The sequence below is a fragment of the Hippopotamus amphibius genome, chromosome 16, assembly GCF_030028045.1.
Source record: "Hippopotamus amphibius kiboko isolate mHipAmp2 chromosome 16, mHipAmp2.hap2, whole genome shotgun sequence".
NCBI classification, from domain to species: Eukaryota; Metazoa; Chordata; class Mammalia; order Artiodactyla; family Hippopotamidae; genus Hippopotamus; species Hippopotamus amphibius.
In genome coordinates this window covers 36,510,130-36,525,743 of record NC_080201.1, presented here as the reverse complement: position 1 = coordinate 36,525,743, position 15,614 = coordinate 36,510,130, and the positions used below count along the sequence as shown (strand labels likewise).

The window sequence follows — 15,614 nt, the reverse complement described above, 5'->3', positions numbered from 1 at the left end:
GATGTCTGTAATATATTAAGTGAAAAAACATTTTATAAAACTTGAAGACATCATATAATCTTAGTTTGAAAAATAGGTATGTAAGCATGTGTGCACTCACACACACACACACACAGAATCTGGAAAAATGTGTACTGAAGTGAAGGTAGTGATGCTCTCCGGGGGGAAAATGAGGTTATGGGTGAATATTTCCTTTTTTATTAGTGTCATCAGGTTTTCTGGAACGAGCATATATATCTAATTGTAATAAGAAAAAAAAGCACTTAAAAAAAGAACAAATGCCAGCACAAATAGAATATGTAGAGATGATGTCTCCATAGAAATAATGTGCATCTAGAAAACCATTGCATATTAACTTCTTGAGTTTTTAATTATGTAGTGTCTACTATTTCTGTAAATACTAAATCTTCTTAAATAAGAAACCAAGTCGGGTTTCCGTGAAGACTCATTTAGAAGAAACCAAGCCTGTTCTGTCTCTCCTTTTTTTTTTGGCTGTGTCAGGTCTTAGTTGCAGCACGCAGGATCTTGTTGAGGCATGTGGGATCTTTCATTGAGGCGCCTGGGCTCTTTGTTGCAGTGCACGGGCTTCTCTCTGGTTGTGGCGAGTGGGTTTTGTGTCTCTGGTTGCGGCAGGCAGGTTCCAGAGTGCGTGGTTTGCGGCACACAGGCTCTCTAGTTGAGGTGTATGAGCTCAATAGTTGTGGTGTGCAGGCTTAGTTGCCCTGCAGCGTGTGGGATCTTAGTTCCCCGACCAGGGATGGAACCCTCGTCCCCTGCGTTGGAAGGCAGATTCTTTACCACTGGACCACCAGAGAAGTCCCCCAGGCCTGTTCTTGTCACATCTTTTATCAGAAAACTGTTTTGGCTCTTACCAGCCTGAAAAGGTGTTCTTCCATTGAAAAATTCCACATACTCAGATTGTTTCTGTCGGGTTACTTGACAGACCGTCTGGACATTCGAGCAGCCCGGATTCTTTTGGATAATGACCATTATGCCATGGAAAAATTGAAGAAAAGAGTGCTGGAGTACTTGGCTGTCAGACAGCTGAAAAACAACCTGAAGGGCCCCATTCTGTGCTTTGTTGGCCCTCCTGGCGTCGGTAAAACAAGTGTGGGCAGATCAGTGGCCAAGACTCTAGGCCGAGAGTTCCACAGGATCGCACTTGGAGGCGTGTGTGATCAGTCCGACATTCGAGGACACAGGTAGAACACTTCTCTCGGTTTAATCGCTGATTTCCTTCCTTTTCATTTGTCTAGAGCCCCCCACAGAAGCCAAGGCATGATATATATCTTTTTCTTAAAGAGCTCTTTGTGGTACCTTGAATGGAAAGGACATTGATGGTATTTACCTGCTAGCCTAAAGCCTCTATCGTCAGGAAATACCCAAACTAACCTTGATGTCTGTGCAACGGTGGGCGGGGAGTCTGTACTTCAGCTTTCCTGGAATCTCATTTGGATGCAATTATAAATTATTTATAATTATATATTATATCTTTATATTCATTTTGGCCCAATAACATTTCATAAATAATGACCTGTAACTTTTAGAGTTTAAGAAATAAATGCAATAGCAGGTAAGTAGGAGGAGGTAAGAAATCTTTGGTAACAAATTTATTGTTTGCAGTTTAAACCTTCTCATAAGGAGGCTGGTTTGTAGTATGAGTATGAGTAATAATGAGAAAAGTTAAGATAATTAAGGCTCATCCTTGCATTTTTGACACCCTTTCTATAAAAGTACGTTAAACTGTAGGAACTGTGTCTCTGATTAATCTGACATTAGAATGAGATTTGCACGTTATGTTCATTGTTTTGTTCTTTGTGGCTCAGACTGGAAGATGCTTTGGGAAACCATGAATCTCTGTTTCATAGTTGCAAGTTGTGAGGAAACATACCTATAGTGTATGTGTTAAGGAACATTTAAAAACGTAGAAATCATGAACTGCTTAAAAGTGTATGAGGATGTATACCTGAGACTAATATAATGTAATATCTCAATTATATCTCCATTAAAACAGTTTTTAAGAAGAAGGCATGTAACTTTGAGTAGAAAGTAATTAAACTGAAGATAAAACTCCTGTCTTCAAGATCATAAGCTCAGTTTTAAAGTTGTTAAAGGCATTGCAGATTATCAAGCAGACCAGTGCCGGCAGTGAACAGCTGCCAGTGGCCAAGTGTAGTTTAAAGGCATATTTACAGTTTGGTGAATATGGATTAAATTTGGATAGTGGGGAAGAAAAAGAATATGATGCTTTTATAACATCTTATTTTTCCATTTGCCTTATTCATGTGATCCTTAGGCAGGGATGGGGAAACTATTTCAGAAACTTTTTCATGAAAAATGGTTCTTTTTATTCTCTTTTATTTCCTTATTTACAATTCATGTGCATTGAAGAAAAATCATTCCAAGATTTTAATAAATAAGCAGTGAGGACTGCGGATTAGATCAGAGAATTGATTTGGGTCAGTCTTCCTGGCAATTTCAAATCGTGTTTTGTTGCCTAGACTTTTATTCTCACATGTGCCACTAGAGGCTGTAGTTTGCTTTTGTAAAGATATTGGCATCGTGGACCAATCCTGGGGAAGCTAGATCTAGGGCCTAAATCTTCTGATTAATGCTACAGAGCTTTAGGGAGATGGTCTCCGTGTAAGAGACTTGATTTCTGCACTCAGAATTGTTTGTTTATTTCTCCCTTTTGTATCCATGGTACAGTATTGTGTGAGCATTTGACAGAATTCAGAGAGTGAGTTTGTGAAGTTATTGTCATGTGAAATTAATGTCTTGGGCACATGACATGCAGGTATTCGTCCTTATTTCTTCCTACATTGGTATTGACTATTCAGGAAGGCTTGGAAAGTGCTTACTTAGTGCCCAGCACACACTGAGCATTCAGTAAAAATTAGCTTTCATTATTATTTTAATTCTCAGTTCTCAGAAGGACACATTTAGATTTATAAGCTTCAATATGACTTTTTATAAAATTTATCTGATTCTTAAATTGTACCTGAACTATCCTGTTTGGGGCATTGTTATTTAATTTATGTGGCAGAATTGTGGAACATGTATTTTTGTGATGCCTGCTGGGAGGCAATGTGTACTATCGTAATCCCCACCACTTCTTATCAGTACTGCTGGGTTTAAACAGATCGCTGCCTTAAATCTTTACCAAAACTGATAGATACAAAATTTGTTCTCTTTTTTCGTGCGTGTATACGTTCGTGTGTGTGACTATCGTTAAGAGAATTGAACCTGAAGAAAGTGAGAATGTATTTTCTTTATAGGGCTTTTGTGAAAAGAACTTGTGTATTTGCCTAAAGATGTGTAAATATAAGCTCTTTAGAATTGTATGGTGCGTATTGAGGTTGTGATCGTTGCCAAATAAAAGGTATGTGGGTTTGTCTTGTGAATCATCCTGCTCAGCCTGCCTTGATACACCTTGCTGGTAGGCACGTCCTCCCTAGCCATCCCCGTACCAGAGGTTTCCCTGAGCACTGCAGCCGTCTGCCCTTGTGCTGCTGGGGACTTGTGACTCCCCCACGCCGCTAAAACATCAAAGCCTGGAGAAAATTTCTGTTTGAAAACCTGTTTGGAAGCAGGTGGAGAGTGGGGTGTGGTGGTTAAGGGGAGGGGGGTTGAGAGCAGAGGATGCACTTGTGTCGGGTTGGAGGAGGGGCCTCGGAGGGGAGAGAGAACAGTGGAGGATGATAGCACAACCGTGGCGTGGGGTTTGTGGGAACAAGTGGCTCCATGTCATGGTCGAGGCGTTTTGGGAACACCCAGGTCATGGCATTTAAGTACGGGTCACATGCTCACAAGTAGAGTTCATGCAGAGTTTTGTTTTCCCTCAGCCTGTGAGTGGGCACCACTGTTCTGTAGCCTTAAAATAGCCAAGGGAAAACAGAGCTGCGTTCTGGTCTCTTCCTTGCTTAGTCTCTTGATCCTGTCACTCGCTTTCCCCATTTTCTCATGCCTGGAACTCCTGCCTTTTGGTAGAAGTGCCTGTGTATGTGGAGGAAGGTGCTGATAAGTTAGGAATCGATTTAAAAAACAACCTAAGATATGTCTTTTAGAGTTAAAATGATAATGCGATGGGAGATAGGGAAGAAGAAGACTTGGTTTACATTTAAATCTTAAACTGGGAAAATATAGTGATCTGACTAAACACTGGCCGATTGTTTTGGTTCATGTTATCTTGAATTAGAGTAAGAATAGTCATGTTTATGCTCCATATTAGCTAATGCATTTTTTTCAATTTAACATTTCTCATTATCTCCACTGGGATTTTTCTGTCTACTTTTATAAGCCGCAGAATCTCTGTTCCCATCTATCAGTTTTTACGACTTACATTTTTATACTTAAATATTATATTTAAATAATTTAAATCAGTTGATAGACATTAAGTATAAAGTGACTTTTTTTAAGATGAAGTTTTATGAAATCATGTTGTATAACGATCTTTTTATCAGCTGTTCCTCAGTGATATATACTACGGTTGCGATATTTCTTAAGTTATTGTTGAGAGTAGCTCTTTGGAAGTCACTTACCAGCTGTTTGTTCAGATGATAAAGTTATATCATTGTAAGGAATCCTAGTCTCCATTCTTAAACAGGATGAAAAGAAAAATGAACTTTTGCTTTCCACGCTGATAAATTTCCATATGTAACCTGAAATAGTGATATTTTAAATAAATTAGCTGTTTCATTATTAGTCTCTACAAGGGAAAAATAACTGAAGCAGGAAGCTTTTAAAATATTTTTAGCATACTATGCCAGACATGTCACGGTTTGCTCACTAGCCTCCTTTATAACCTGTATTTGCATACAGCTCTTCTTTGCTTCTGAAAAACTTACAGCTTTGAGTCCCCAACCCCAGGCTTCCTCCATTAAGATAAATGCAGTCAGTGATGATCCTACTCTCCTCTGAACCAGCTACTTACTGTCTATTGCGCTCTTTAATGATTAAATAATACAGGCCTCTGGCATTTCTAATACATTCCTGTAGAGGTAAAACATAAATATATTAAAAGCAGGAGCTCTGTAGGGTAGGATGTTCCCATATCTTATACTCCTTTGAAACATTCTGTGCTGCCAAGCACAGTGCCAAACATGGTAAATGCTCTGTAAGTTCTTTTTGAGTTCAGGTAGGATTAAAACAAGCTGGAAGTCATGCAGTCCTTTAGATGAGCGCATCCATGCAGATGACTGTCTAGGAAGGTTTAGGAATGACTGCTGTAAGAACAATTTGATTTGCTAGGACATGGTATATTAAATGCTACTTTTAGTTCCTTAAAGACTGTTTTCCTTTTTTAAAAAGAGATCATGAGGATCTCTTTTAGGTTTATTACTTTTTCCAACTTGAGAGATATATATACACCCTTGGTAGAAAATTAGAAAAATAAAAAACTCCTCATGTTTTTCCACCATACAAATGTTAAATCACTTTTAATATTTGGTTTCCTACCGAACTTTTCATTGGGCAGCTTTGCCCTTTTTTTTTTTTAAAGCAATAGCATTATCATCCTACCCTTTCCACTTAACATTATAATATAAACTTTTTATATTACAGGTTGTAAATATCACTTTAATAGTTTGTGTTATAACCCATAAGAGCTCCTTAATTGGATAGGCAGGAAAAAAATTGATGGTAAAATGCCTGCTTTTCTCCCTTTCCACATACTGGAAAAGAGGTGAGTCCAATGCCCCTCATTCCTAACATTTAGATACCCTTTGGCAGTGACAGAAGGACCGGCCTCCTGGATTACATTAGATTTGAATATATCTAGGGACGATGCCTAGTACTAAAATAGTTGATTACCATGGAGCTGTAAATAGATGATATTGTAATTTTGTGTAGTTGTTTTTTGAAGTATAATGCAAACTACTTTTGGGGAAATTAAAAATGCTGATCTTGTAACTTAAAATTTTGAACTGTGTAGACACTTCTTTTTGTGTATCTTTGAATTGTCCTGATAAACCTGTGAACTGCCTGTAACAATTGCAACTATGAATCCATATATTTTTAAGTTCACTTGTTTACTTTAAGAAAAACTCCTAGGTAATTATATATTCAGGCTGCATAATAAGTAATTGGAATGATACAGCCTTTGCAAACTTTCGTATATTGTGCTATAGTGCTTTCTAGATGTTGTATCATGAGGAAGAACATAGAAAAGGCAGCATTTTGCCCTCAAAAAAGTTACAGTTTGTGAAAGACTACTAGTTTCATTTATTTCCTACCTATGTAGTTTCTTAGTGGGATATTTCGATTTGCTAATTTGTTTTTAAAATATTTGTGTTTGTTTGGTGATGTTGAAAGAGAACGTTTTTGTGTGTTGTTATGTTTTTCACTATCTGATTCATATTCCAAAGGTTTATTCAGTTTATTCTGTAACTTCAGTGAATTAATTGCATGCTACCCATATATCCTGGCAAAAGACAAGCACATTATAGATATTTTCCGAGCTTACAGGCTCTGATAATAACTGTCTCAGTTTGACGTCTAGACTAGTGGCACACATTTGGGGATGTCACCTGTGATTGAGGAACTCTAGGGACATTGAGTGCGCTTGGTGCTGTTGTAACTGAGCAAAGGGCTCATGTGCTCACAGCACAGAAAGCCAAACTCTGACAGTGGGTTTGTAGCAAAGGAAGGGTTTATTGCAGGGCGCCAGGCAAGCATGCGGGAGACAAGCCTCAGATCCAGTTCCAGTTGATCTTTGAGTGAGGGGTTTTTTAAAAGGTAAAGAACAAAGAGGCTGGGGTTAATTATCATCTTGTGACATTTCTGTGACATTTCTTCATCATAGTTTCAGGAGTCAGGAAGTCTCTAGTTTACGATTCTCTGGCCAGGTGGTCCATGGCTCATCTTGCCCTGGAGCAAAAAACCTGAGTTTGTACCTTAATGATGAGATCTGTAACAGTGATTTTAGTACATTAACGATGTTATCAGCAACAGCAATTTCAGTCATCTGACTCTGGTTGCTCAGTGTTGCGTTGGTGCGGGATTGAGGGCAGAGGGACAAGAAAAAAGAATAAAGTTTTGGATAGAGAGATTAATCATAAACTCAGTAAGGGAACTTGGTTTGGGGGGCTCGATTTCACTTTGAAGACATTTATAAGAGTTGCTTCCATGAGACAGACATTGAAATGGGACCCAAATTTAGGTGTACCTACTTCTACTTTTGTATTTTTTTTCAGGAAGTTAGAAGTGGACTTTAAGTAGCTATTACTCACAACAATTACAATGAACGTCTTTTGAAAGCTTGCCCTGCGCCAGGCACTGTGCTGTGTACTTTACATATAATCCGTCAGGTTGGCTCTGTTATTATCCCCATTTTAGCAGATGAGGAAACTGAAGCTTGGGTTATGTTATTTATGCAAAGCAGTACTCGGAGACTTATATGACCTTAACAGTGGTGATAGAAAGATACTTTGGGTGCTGGCATTGTTGATCGGATGTCTTTAAACAAATACGAGAAACAAGCTTCTGTTTGGGGAACAGTCTTACAACTCTATATGCAGCATCTAATCTGTATTAAGACGCACTTTCTGTCATCAGAAAGCTCACTGGCTCTTCAGAGGCGGCTGTACACTTGGTACCCTTGGATAAAACCTAGGTCATAAGTATGAATCAGGCGAATTGTAGGGCCAGTGAATGCTGCAGACATTGCATTATTGAAAAGATCACTTTGTGAGAGGTGGTCAGGAAAAGTTTGGTAGAATTTCTGGGATTTATGTAGGCGGCAGAGTATTAAGGGCAGGAAAGGCACTATATTAACAAAGGTAAAAAAGTGTAAGGGGTATTAATAGGACCTTGATTGTGGAGGAAGCAAGAGCGTAACAGCAGCAAGTTGGGAAAGCTGGTGGGGACTGGATTGTGAAGAGCCTTGAATTCCAGACGAAGGAGTTTGAACTTTGTTCTCTTGCTTCTGCGAAGCAGTGGAAAGTTTGGGAGGAGTTGTTTTTATACTGTAACTAGGACCTAGATTTCTGCTGCTTCTTTATAAAAGGTAGCTGCCTAGAATATTATTTTCTCTCCATGACTTTAGGTCTAGAATTGTGAGTACCTGTTTTTGAAATCTGCCTATCAAAAACAGTAAGGAAAGGAAAAGAAATTCATGCAGCAAGAAATGACCCTTAGAGGCTTTGAGATTGTTTTGTTTTGTTTTTAATTTCCCTCCCCTGCTTATTCACAGAAGGCTGACAAATCTGTAAGTTCTCTAGAGAGGTAATTTCCTCTGAAATTTTATTATATTATACTCACAATTTTATTAATTATGAGTCATGTCATTCCTATATTCCGTCCTGAAATCTTGAAATGTGCTAACTCCTTATTATAACCAGTGGACAGTGTTTATTGTATCTGGTTCCAGGGCCTTGATCACTCCCCCAGATGAAAGGCATTCCCACGATATTTTTAAGGCTTTCTTGGCTTTTCAAAGGTCACTATTTACTCTGTCCTACTTTATACCAGTCATGTGGCATAACTGCTCCGTGAGCCGGCTTTGTGCAGATCATGAGATTCGGCCGCTGTTCCCCTTGCCCTTGGTTTGTTTCTTGCAGGGACTCACCCTTTTATGCCTCTTCACAAGCATTTGATTTGCTCATGGCTTAGGCAGCAGGGTTGTAATTAAAATTAGTAAATTGCTGCTTAAAATAAAGTTTTGCTGGCTTTGTAAAAAAGGCACTTTTTTCAGTTTGACAAATTTGAAATATTTTTATTTCTTGTCACACTCTACGTCTGTCAATTATGTAGATGATTCTTGTTCAGATACGTTAAAGCAGCCTCTAACATTCGAACACACAACAGACTGGCTGGCTGAGCTTGGTTATGCCAATTAGTGTATGTAGGGTGAACACAGTTTTATTCAGAAGGCCGGAATTAGTGGAATTTTGATATAAATACTGTTGGTCCCAGATCCTCTTACTACAATGAATAACAAATTATTGCCTCTGAAAATAAAAAAGTTGAAATTTTTCTTTCTTTTTCTTTGGGCCTACATTTTGAGTGGCCCTTTGAACCAATTCTAGTTTCCTCCGTGAAGACGGTGATGATGTTTTAGCCAGGCCAGGGTCAGCCATTTCAGTCTGTGAAAAGATGGTTATGTTGGGGTTTGGGAAGTGCCAGGAAGGTGCCCAGGAACACTATGAAAAATAGGGGAATTGGATTCATAAGGCTCTTTGGGTGTTTTGGAATCTCAAAGAGTGAGAATCATAACTCTGACTTCAGTGCAATTTTTTTCAGTTTCACGGAGTGGTGAAAATTAGATACAGTGCCTCCAGTATCATGGATAATTTACAGCCAGAATTAAATAGAAAATAAGATAAGAATTGAATCTAGTAACTGTGTCACAGGGCTTTTAAATGTATAGTGTCTCTTTGCTGTATTCCTGTGATAACTAAATGCCTTTCTCCCAATCCAGAGTCTCTAGCCAGAGTTTTGATTTCTAAGTGACACTGCCCCTGCCCCCTGCCATCTCCCTGTTGCTCATCTGCTGCTTGCCTTCTGCAGGCGCACCTATGTCGGCAGCATGCCTGGCCGGATAATCAATGGCTTGAAGACTGTAGGGGTGAACAATCCCGTGTTCCTGTTAGATGAAGTGGACAAACTAGGAAAAAGTCTACAGGGTGATCCTGCAGCTGCTCTGCTTGAGGTAAGACTTAGGAAATTCCCTGTCTGTAATCACACTGGAAGAGTGTGGGTGAGAGCAGATAACCATATTTAGGGAACATATACATTGGTGTGGGTTTAGTCATGGAAAAAACACTTTGCTACAAACTAAAATCTGCAGCCGTTTGATATTTAAATTAAAATGTCTTAGAGATTTTCTTTTTTTTCTTTTTCTAATAATTCCCTTTGTTTCTTTTTTTTTCCTTTTTTGTTTTTGTCAAATAGTTTAATAAAATTTTATGCATGCTTATTGTTTAGAGACCAGTAATTCTGTAAAACTGTTACAAAAAACAGCAAGCAGGTCACCTTGCTGGGGTTCCTACTTTGAGCCTCTGACTTGTAGTTGATTGGTCCATTCTCTAGATAGCATGGCTGTATTGCTTTCTTGATTTTAGAGTTCTTGGCATTATCTATGGATTCCCTTCTACAGGAGATGATTTTGCTTGCTTGCTTCCTTCTGCCCCACTATATTATTTTTATACCCCCTATCACCCAATATAAATTTTATCCTGATTTTGTTAAGTCATTGTTGATTATTTATACTCTCATAGTTATATAATTTTTTTTCACAGCTGAGCCATGTGGTGAACTGTGATCACTTTTCTTTCTCTGTCCTTTTTGTTTTTCTGTGTTTTTAAAAATCTTTTTAGAGTTAATAATCGTCTTGTTTCTTTTGTTTACTTTCACCAACTGTCTAATTCTCGTTGAAGGACTTTCAGACACTGTGTTTTATTGGTTTTGTCTTCTCTACGCCTCCAGTCTGAGCTGGGTGTTCCTTCCCACCCTGGGCACAGGGCTGTGGTCCGAGGATCTCCCTTCACCTCCTCCCACATTGGGTTTCCTGTTTCCCATATTCCATGTCTTCCTCTTTCTTGGTTTCCTCTCTCAGTGTCCTGATGTTAGTCCCCCAGTAGCTTCCTGAGAAAGCTTGCCTGTAAACGTTTTTCAACTTTGCATATCTGAAAATGTCTTTATGTTTCTCTTATAGTTAATTGGTAGTTTGACGGGGTATGGAATTCCAGGTGGAAATAATTTTCCTGCAAAATTTTAAAGACATTTCTCCATTGTTCTCCAAGTTTTCAGTATTGCTATTGATGAGACTAAGCTGTTGTGGTCCTGTCTTTTGTGACTTGTTTTACTCTCTGAAAACTTTTCAGATTTCCTCTTTATCCCAGTGTTCTGGGATAAAGTACAGAAATCTACCGTGGCATGGATCTCTTTGTCTCCATTTTTGCTGATGCTTTGAAGATTCTTTGTATTGGAAAATCCTCTCCTATTATTTCTGTAAAATTTTCTTGAATCCTTTTGTTGTTGATTTCTTCTCCATTTTGGGGGGAACTCTATTAACTTGTTATTACTCATCTTTTTTATTTTTTGTTCTACTTTCTGTGAAGACTTCCTCAGCTTTATCTTTTAATCCTTCTATGAGTTTGTCATTTCAAAGAACCCCTTTTTTTAACTTCTCTGCATGTTCTCTTCATAGTATCTTGCTCTTGTTACTTAGTTGTAAAATGTCCTTTTGTCTCTGTGAGAAAAATACTAATAGATTTAAAAGAATTTTTTTTCTTTGCTCTAAAGCTGCATTTATCTGTTCGTTATGTATTTTTTCTGGTCTCTGTCTTTCATTAGCTGTCTGGCAGTTTTTGTGTGTTCATATTTAATGGTGAGGAGTAAAAAAGCCAGTTGAAAGCTATGAGCATATGAGAGGGGGCTTATTGATGATGATTTTCATGGTAGGGCATCTGACATATATTTGATTGAGGAACCTCCTGTGTCAGTAACTAGGTCTTTCTGTTGAGGCTGGTCAGATTTCTCAGAGAAGACTCTTCGAGTCTCTTGGCTTGAGAATGAAGGCGAAGCCAGCTGCCAGCGTTCTGGGAACCCAGTTAGGGGAAGCATTCAGCATCCCAGATGTATGCATTCACCTGAACTCTTGTTTTCAGTATAGTATGTACTCTCCTCAGCTGTGCCCAGTGTCAGCTACACAGGGAACCACTGATTTCTGTTCTTAAGAAAACCCCAGTACTTCGTTGGAGTAGGGGAAGGGATCTGGTGCCTGACTGCTTCATGCATTTACTTTAACCAGTCCTCCTTATTTTACCACTCTGCCCCCACTCTTTACCCTGGTTTAAGTAAAATATTATTAGTATTCAAATTGATTGGTAAAACCGAGGGAAAACTTACTTTGTGAAAGGTTTTTTTCTTGTTTATTTCCTTGCTTTGAGTTCCCTCTGGCTTCCTGTTTTTCTGTTTTTATTATCTTCTTAGAACAGGATGGACTGGGACATGTGTCTTATGAGCAGGGAGACCATACGTTCTGTTTTGCATGGGACAGTCCTAGTTTATGCCTAAGTACTAATTGCACTCTCTTTGGGCAATAAAAAGTACAGTTACGCTACTTTAAAAGCCCCAGGGCTTGGAGATAAGAGTTTGATTTGGTTTGGTTTTGCGTGTTTTTATTTGAAGACAGTTTTCTTCTGGCTCAGTAACTGGTTTACTAATCAGTACTATGAACGATAAAATAGTGAACATTAGTTAAGATTTTAGTGGTTTCTTGGATGTTAACTTTAGACTTGCAGTTTAATTTAATTGGGGCATCTTTCAGATAATCTGACAGATTCTCCCATTAGACATTTGTTACCTTGTTGAAAAGAATTTAAGAGTAATTCCCTGATAGTTAGATTTCCCAACAGACTATCTGTGGGAGTCGTGCAACAAGTCCACCAAAGACAGCTTCACAAGTAGTAAGAGAAGATGATTAAGCCCCCTGTACATTTGTTTGACTGTATGTTTTAAATGTTCACCTAGTGCTTTGTGGTGACTCAGTAATATTTGTTGAATTGTACTGATCTTTGATAACAAGCAGCTGGCATATTGATATTTTCTTATCTGATGTAGAACTTGATATTCACTCTTTTGGCAATTTCCAAAGTAAAAGTGCAAAAGCCTCAAATGATACCTCAGAGTAAATACCACGCTGAGTCACATGGTTATCTCTGATGTTTAGTAACGAATAGACTGTGGTACCTGTGAAGCAAGATGCAGATTTGAAAGAACCGAATGTCTTGGTCCCTGACATCCTCCTTTTCCCCACCTGACCAAATCCTGGGTAAAAACTTCTCATACCTCACAGGTTACTAAAGCAAATAAGAATATGTGTAAAAGCACTCTATAAACTGCAAAGCACTCTACAGATATTATTTAATTTAATATCCACTGACATTTCTTTTGTGTCTGTTTTGAAAGCCACTTCCTATTTCCACTACTAGTAGACCCCCCTGTATGAAAAAAAAAAGAACAAATTCAATTATTCAACACCTTGTATTTAAAGTAGAATACTGCTCAGAGTCTGGAATATCCAAGAGTGTGTGTTTTTTATCTTTCCATATAGAAAACCTACTTGTTAAGAATTGACATCTAGATATCATTTATAAAATCCACTTGTACAAGATCATTTTATTTTTACAGCTAATTTGTACTAGAGAATATGTACTAGATATGAAGAACTTAATAGTAGATATAGAGTGGTTACTCTGAATAAATTAAAAAATAAGCTTGTTCTGCCTATAGATTCTTCTTGCCTTCATATTATTCAGGAAGAATCTGCTGATTTCCTTGAGCTTCCATGGAACTGTTGCTTATATAAAATAGAATGTATTTCCGGCATAGAATGTATTTCCAGCATTCTGTTGTCACATGAAAATATTTGCTCAAAATTTAGATACCTCTTTTGAAAGTTTATTGGAAGAATATAAAAATAGATCTAACTACCTACTAAACAAATGTTGGTAGACAGTAGAATTCAGGCAAGTCTGTTGTTGAATAGTATTAAAATGTTAGAGGCAAGGAAAGTCTTTTAGTGTAGTTATTAGACTCAAAATTACCAGTCTTATCAGCTAGATTTTTATCCTATTTATAATTGATGCAGGATTCAGACTTTTGTTAAATATAAGTACATTTCTGAAATACACTTGTGTGTGAATGGGCAAATAAAATACATGGATACTATAGCAATTTTCTATATAGGCCAAAATATTACAGCTCTAAATAATATATCGTATGCCCAAAGCAGAGAAGTCACTAGCGTAGGCATGATAAACTTCTTTCCTTAAGACGGAAGTTCTTAATTAGAATGAGATCCAATTAGTAATTAAATCAAGTAGTATATTTACTGCTTAGATACAGCGGACATATCTTATAAGCTATACAGCTATTGTCAAAAAATGTCAAAGAGACTTAGGAAAATCCAGCTCTAAACTTTTATAAATGAAAAACTTGAAGTCCAGGATATTATCTTATTTTTCATCTCATCACACGCTGTGTTTACAGTGTAAATTCTGAAACTCTAGCAGAGTAAAAAATGCCTTAAGTACTAATGTTATGAGAGAAGTAAAGATGCATACCCGTTTTTCCCCTTTCTTTTTCTCCCCACTGTCTCTAATTAGGGGAAAGACTACAACTGAAAGATCAAATTAAGCTAAATTAGGGAAACTTAAGGCTTGCTAATCATTACTTTTCAGTGCCAGCAACTTCTTTTGCCAGTGCTCAAGGCATAGTGTCAGATTACACAAAAATGTCTTCATGTGTTTGTTAACCTTTTGCTTTTCTTCTTATACCCACTTCCATTTTCTGTCTTTCCTGTATTACCCACCCACCCTACCCCCACATCTACACACACAGGCTGCCACCACTCTTCACTGCTCTCCGGCCCTTAGCTATATACTCAACCAAAATTATAATTTCTCATTTCTACCCTATTTAACATTCCTGTTATTAGAGTCTGGTGGTGATTGGATTGCATGATTGAATTTATATGAAAGCTAATCTTGAATGTGTTGGGATAATCATTGGTATGAATTTGTGACTAGATAATCCCCAAGGCTTTCTTTTCCTCTGCTGCCATTCTCAGGGATGCTGTATCAGAGAATCATCAGACAAACCTGTGGCGCTTGTCATCTTTCTTTCTCTACCAGATTCACTAGTAAAATAAGAAAAGAAAAAAAAAGAAACTTGAGAGAAGTATAGATAGTAAATGGTAAATTGAGAAAAAGTAAGTTGAGAAATAGAAATTTGACTAATGAATTGAGAAATAATGATGAGTTGGGTTTAGTCTCTACGTCCCAGGTTTTCAGGAACAGGCACTGTTCAAAATATCCTGTCCATTTAGGGAAATATTTTACCAGTATTTAACAAGTTATATATTCCTATTTTTTTATACAAGGAATAGACAGTATTTAAAAATTATATAGGAATCTCCTTTATAGTAATGATTCTGTTTTGCCAAAAATAAATGAAAACATTTGAATGTTCTACAAAATGTGTGCTTAGCTTTGGGCAGTTTAATTCCCAAATGGAGATGGGCATTCAGAATGAGATGTAAACTGACTGCCACTGATTAAAGCAGCTCACCCTTTTAACAAAATTGTTATTTAAATGTATTTTATTAATTAATTCTTTTACAGCTTTAGGGTGTGGTATAATTGACATACAGTAAAGTGAGTATATTTATTTATTTAAAGTGAGTATATTTATGATATACAATTTGATAAACTTTGACATATGTATAAATTATGAAGCTGTACAAATAATCAAGATAATGAACAATGAATCAAGAACAGTTCCACTTCTGAAATGAGAAATTCACTAGACAGAATCAGCAGTCGATTTGAACTCATAGAAGAAAGGATCAGATAGATTGATAGAGATTATGCAATCTGAAGGACAGATTTAAAAAATGAGTAAAATGAACAGCATCAGGGAAATGTGGGATACCATTAAGCGTACCAGTATGTACAAAAGAGGAGAGGGAGATGGGAGCAGAAAAAATTTTCAAAGAAATAATGAATGAAAGCTTCCCAAATTTGATGAAAAACAAATCTACACGACCGAGAAGCTCAATGTATGTCATGTAGGATGAACACAGAGAAATCAGTAAAAATGCTGAAAGA

At 37.4% G+C, this 15,614-nt stretch overlaps 1 protein-coding gene across 3 annotated transcripts in view; it reads left to right on the top strand.

Moving 5' to 3' along the window:
- LONP2 (lon peptidase 2, peroxisomal) overlaps window positions 1–15,614 on the top strand; it is a 98,539-nt gene that overhangs the window by 21,084 nt on the left and 61,841 nt on the right. For all 3 annotated transcript variants that reach the window (XM_057711624.1, XM_057711623.1, XM_057711622.1), the window contains 2 exons: window positions 944–1,202; window positions 9,508–9,649. In XM_057711624.1, coding sequence (XP_057567607.1) covers window positions 944–1,202; window positions 9,508–9,649 — 401 coding nt within the window. The remainder of the gene's footprint in view (window positions 1–943; window positions 1,203–9,507; window positions 9,650–15,614) is intronic.